The following is a 5,293-nucleotide window of genomic DNA, read 5'->3' on the forward strand; positions in this document are numbered from 1 at the left end:
CATTAGTTTTTCTCCAGTAAGGTTTCCCACATTCGTCTATTCACTTCTCATTTTTTTCATTTTCTATTTCATTTTTTTTTTTTTTGATAATTTTAAAACTGTCCTAAGCTGTTGGAAACATTCATTTGTTCAAAGTTAAAAAGGTGTAAATGTATGATTTTCTGTCTAGCCCGAACATTGGTAAAGAAAATCAAAGAAATGATTTGGAAATTAAAGTATAATAGCAGCTTGAACCAAAGCGAAAAAATTTTTTTGTTTTTTTTTTTTAAGTTAGTTTCGATTCAGACGTGTTGGGGGCAATTTTAACCAACAAATAGTTGGACCTCTTACCCCCTCCTCATGGAAAATACCGTGAGTTTCTCAACTAAAGACTCGAACCCGAGACCTTGGAAAAAAAACTCACCTCCGGAGCTACATAGTGGATTTAGAAGATACCTCTGGCCAACTCATCTAAATGGAGTTGGTTAAGCGAAAAACATTTTAAGAATATATAGTTTGAATAAAAATATCAAGTATAAAAATAACAATATTCTTCTTTTGCATGTATAGATTTTATAATCACTAAATAAAAATTTATAATTATAACAGCAGTTCAGTTTTTGGTTTCTCACACAGATAACAATAGATTGTACCAAAAATAATAAGGTAACATTTCTTCTCAAATACCACAATTGACTAGTTGGAAAACTTCCAAAGTCATGAGTCATAACCAGGCACTGACTTTTTATTCATCTATTGGTCAATGGTTTCACACTACAAGTAATATTAATTTAATTGTTATTTGATGGGTATATACATCATTTTTTTTAGCGATATACAATTAAATATATTTTCACACTATTATACAATACAACGCCTCAACATCCAGCGAGAAATATATCTTGTTGTTCAAAGGAAAAACAATATAACGCCCCAGCATTATTGTATCATACAACACCTAAAAACACGTTTTAATGATTTATCTATGAATCATTAACTAGACCTGCATTTTTAATGTAAATTGGTCTTAAACCAAGTCATCTCATAATTATTGTGCATTTCTGCAACTATAGTTTTCTATCTTTTTAAAAAATCCATTGTGCATCCAAAGAAAAAAAACAGACATTCTAATGAATAATCTAGGATATATTGTGTTTCTGTTCATGTTGTGCCATCCAAATTTTCTTGGTATTAATATCAAGTTAGTTTCTGGCCAATGTATCAAGGATCAGAGTGCCATTTTGCTGCAATTGCGAGACACGCTTACTTTCAATTCCTCGCGTTCGACAAAATTGGTGTCATGGGATTCAAATACAGATTGTTGTATATGGAATGGTGTAGCCTGCAACCTTCAAGGTCAAGTCACTGGTCTCGACTTGAGCAACGAAATGATATATGGTGGCATCAATGATTCAAGTACTCTCTTCAAGCTTGAGAAGCTTAAGAGGTTGAACTTGGCATACAATAATTTTAACTTCAAATCGATCCCTTCAAGGTTAAGCAATTTTACGAGTTTGGTTTATTTAAATTTGTCAAATGCATTGTTTTCTGGACAAATTCCAAGAGAAATTTCGGAAATGACAAGTTTGGAGGTTCTTGATATTTCATCAAGTTTTTCATTTGGAGATGCTTCACTTAAATTGGAGAGACCGAATTTGGGAGTGCTTGTAAAGAACCTCCAACGTCTAACGGATCTTTATTTAGATGGTGTAAACATATCATCACAAAAATCAGATTGGTGCCAGGTTTTGTCATCAAATTTGCCTAATTTGAAAGTAGTAAGCTTGTCAAATTGTTACTTATTAGGACCAATCGACGAATCCCTTAGCAAGCTACGATCTCTTTCCATTCTTAACCTGTCCGGGAATAATCTTAGTACTCATGTGCCTGATTTCTTTGCAAATTTCACAAAGCTGAAAGTTCTCAATCTGCACAATTGTAACTTGAAGGGAATTTTTCCAAAGAATGTCCTAAAATTACCAAGTCTAGAGTTTTTGGACTTGTCAATAAATAACCTTAATGGTTCTCTGCCTAGTTTTCCTAAAACCGGCTTACTCCAAACTTTAGTCCTTAGTCTGACACACTTTTCCGGGGTAATCCCAGAATCAGTTGGCGACCTGAAGATGCTATCTAGACTAGAGTTGGACCGTTGTCGGTTTAATGGGCATATTCCACAATCCATAGGAAACCTTACAAAACTTTCAAAACTAGACTTATCATCCAACAATTTTAGTGGCAAAATTCCTTCTTTCAAGTTATGCAGTAATCTTAACCATATAGACCTCTCACTAAATAGTTTGTCTAGCTCAATTCCTTCTGATCACTTCCAAGGACTTCATAATCTTACTTTCGTTGATCTGAAATTCAACGCATTTAGTGGGGCTTTACCTTCCTCATTGTTCTCTCTGCCACAAGTGCAATGGATAGACCTTTCAAATAATAACTTTAACGGTCCACTCGTGAATTTGTCTGATGTATCCACATTCTTGTTGGAGAGGCTCAACTTAAGCCAGAATAGACTGGAAGGGGAAATCCCTAGTGCTTTATTTTCATATCAGATGCTCAAGGTCCTCGTATTGTCAACAAACAACTTAAGCGGCACCATACTAATGGAATCCATTAAGGGTCTGCGCAACATTGCAACGCTTGATTTGTCATACAATAACATGTCTATTGAAACAAGACTCGAGGAATCTAACATTTCCCCTTTTCCCCAATTTTCGTCTTTGCAGTTGGCTTCATGTAATCTGCAAAACTTTCCTAATCTACGAAACCAAACAAGATTGTCCACACTTGATCTTTCAGACAACAAAATTGGTGGAGAAATACCAAGTTGGATATGGGGTGGAATGCTTTCATATTTGAACCTCTCACGAAATCAGCTAGTTAGTTTTGAAAAACCATATGCGTTTCCAAGAAATCTAAGGGTGCTTGACTTACATTCGAATCAAATGAGTTGGGTAGTTCCGGTACCACCTCCATTTGTGATATATATCGATTACTCTAACAATTTTTTCAATTCTTCAATCTCCGAGAGTATTGGAAGTAACCTATCTGTGGCCATGTTCTTCTCTATTTCTCATAACTCACTCATCGGGCCGCTCCCTCAAACCATATGCAATGCTAGAGACCTAAAGGTGCTAGATTTATCACATAATGGTTTAGATGGAACGATACCAAGATGTTTGCTTGAACTTGGAGGGAGTTTGGAGATACTAAATTTAGGAAGCAATAATTTCAATGGTCCTATTGTGAATTCATTTACCAGCAACTGCAGCCTGAAAACTCTAGATCTAAATGGCAACTCAATCGAAGGCAAGATTCCATCGTCCCTTGTGAACTGCAAAATGTTGGAGGTGTTAAATCTTGGAAACAACAAGATAAATGACACTTATCCATGTTTTTTGAGAAACAACATCAACTTGAGTGTTCTAGTTTTACGATCCAACAATTTACATGGGGTTGCACACTGTAGTACTCCAGTCTCATCAAGTGTTTGGGAACACCTTCAAATCTTCGACATAGCATCTAATAATTTCATTGGAAATGTGCCAACAGAATGGTTTTCAAATTGGCATGCTATGATAAACAATGAAGACAGAGCAACCTCAGTTGAAAAACCTCTCGGTTTTCATATTTTACCATATACCATTGATGTATACTATGATGTTACCGTGATGGTTAACATCAAAGGGCTAGAGTTAACGCTTGTCAAAATTATGACGATCTTCAAGTCCATTGATATCTCAAATAACCACTTCAGCGGGAAAATACCAAGCACTATTGGGCTACTTAAATCGTTATATCTTCTCAACGTGTCAAACAACGGGTTCACAGGTTCAATCCCTCCTTCGCTTGGAGATTTATCTCAAGTTGAATCACTTGATCTATCAAAGAACAAACTTAGTGGCGAAATCCCTTTTGTGCTCACAAAACTACAATTTCTCTCTGTTTTTAACTTATCATATAATCAACTAGAAGGCAGAATTCCAACAGGGTCTCAATTCCAAACATTCACCAACGATTCGTATAAAGGAAACATGAGTTTATGTGGGTATCCACTTACGAAAAGCTGTAATGAGGCGACAACACAAACTCCAATTTCAATGGAAAGTCATTCTGGTTCCTTTCATGTTAAAGACTGGATAAGTGTGGAAATAGGATATGTTGTGGGTATAGTGACATTTGTTTCGCCATTGATATTTTCTCGAAAGATGGGCAGATGGTACAATCGACATGTTGATCGTATATTCTTTAAAAAGTTGTATCAGTATTATGAAAGAAAAAACCATATGAGGAGAGCAGTCAGGAACCATGTTCAGAGACTCTAGCTTGTTTTGAAATCCTAGCAATAGAAGAAATGAAAATTGATCATGTTCAATCAGAATAAGGATCTTTATTTCAAAATTGATTGATCTGCATTCTTCATTATCAGGATATGGCTTCACATACATAAACACTATGTGGATTAATTGAAGTATAGTACTACGTTATGCATAATCATTTTGCTTAAATTTTTTTTATTAACTACCGGGTTATAGCCCAGTGATTTTGGTTTCGAGTCTTGTCAAAGGCAGTGGCGGATGCAGCCCTTTACCAGGGTGGGGAATGGACCACCCTCAAAGCTTGTCCATTAGTGTTAAAATAATTCCATTTTCAATATGCCCCTTGCCGAAATAACCTTTTTGATGAAAGGAAAAAGTTACAGACTTGTTGGTGGTCTTGGACTCTTGGTACAGAAGACAACATTTTTGTGTAATTCTTGTTTACACCCCTTATGGTTTTTGACTAAATCAATTTTATTCTCACTTTATTATTACTCATCGTTGCTTAAATCTCTAACCCGAATTTACATCCTTATATATACTCCCTATATAAACAAACTACCCCTCCCCAAATTAAACACACTACCTTTAAATTCCCTATTTTAACCTTATAATTTACACTTTCTCAAACACTTTATTCCTGAACTTCCTAAAATACCCTTAGAAAAATCTTATGCATCTACGTATCTATCATTTATTTTTTGGAATAGACAAGTTTGTGCGTTTAGGTAATGGATATTGTGGTATGTTGATGTTTGCAGGTGTTCACTATGTATAGTCATGTAGATTGAAAGTAGTTTTTTTTTCAATTTTATTTTAATCTTTATAACGCTGATTTGATAAGGGTTAGTTGATGTAAAAGACAAGATCTCAGTTTAATTTTTATATTCGATTAAAATTATTAGCCGCATCACGTGTATTTCTATTCAATAAAGCCCATTGTTTTTTGTTCATCATAACCCCCACATTTAACCGTCTTTCTTTTTCCA

The 5,293-nt window shown here is 35.0% G+C and overlaps 1 protein-coding gene across 1 annotated transcript; it reads left to right on the top strand.

The window, feature by feature from the left end:
- The first annotated feature begins 1,109 nt into the window (after positions 1-1,109).
- Positions 1,110-4,310, top strand: LOC122591690 (receptor-like protein 7). Its single transcript, XM_043763940.1, has one exon. It carries the CDS (start codon positions 1,110-1,112, stop codon positions 4,308-4,310), a length of 3,201 nt encoding a protein of 1,066 aa, XP_043619875.1.
- Positions 4,311-5,293: the final 983 nt, after the last annotated feature.

This window comes from Erigeron canadensis, chromosome 3 (assembly GCF_010389155.1).
Source record: "Erigeron canadensis isolate Cc75 chromosome 3, C_canadensis_v1, whole genome shotgun sequence".
In the NCBI taxonomy this organism is placed as follows: Eukaryota; Viridiplantae; Streptophyta; class Magnoliopsida; order Asterales; family Asteraceae; genus Erigeron; species Erigeron canadensis.

What these genes read in the sequence shown, in the direction of transcription:
- LOC122591690 (XM_043763940.1), top strand. Translation starts at nt 1,110, where the DNA reads ATGAATAATCTAGGATATATTGTGTTTCTGTTCATGTTGTGCCATCCA.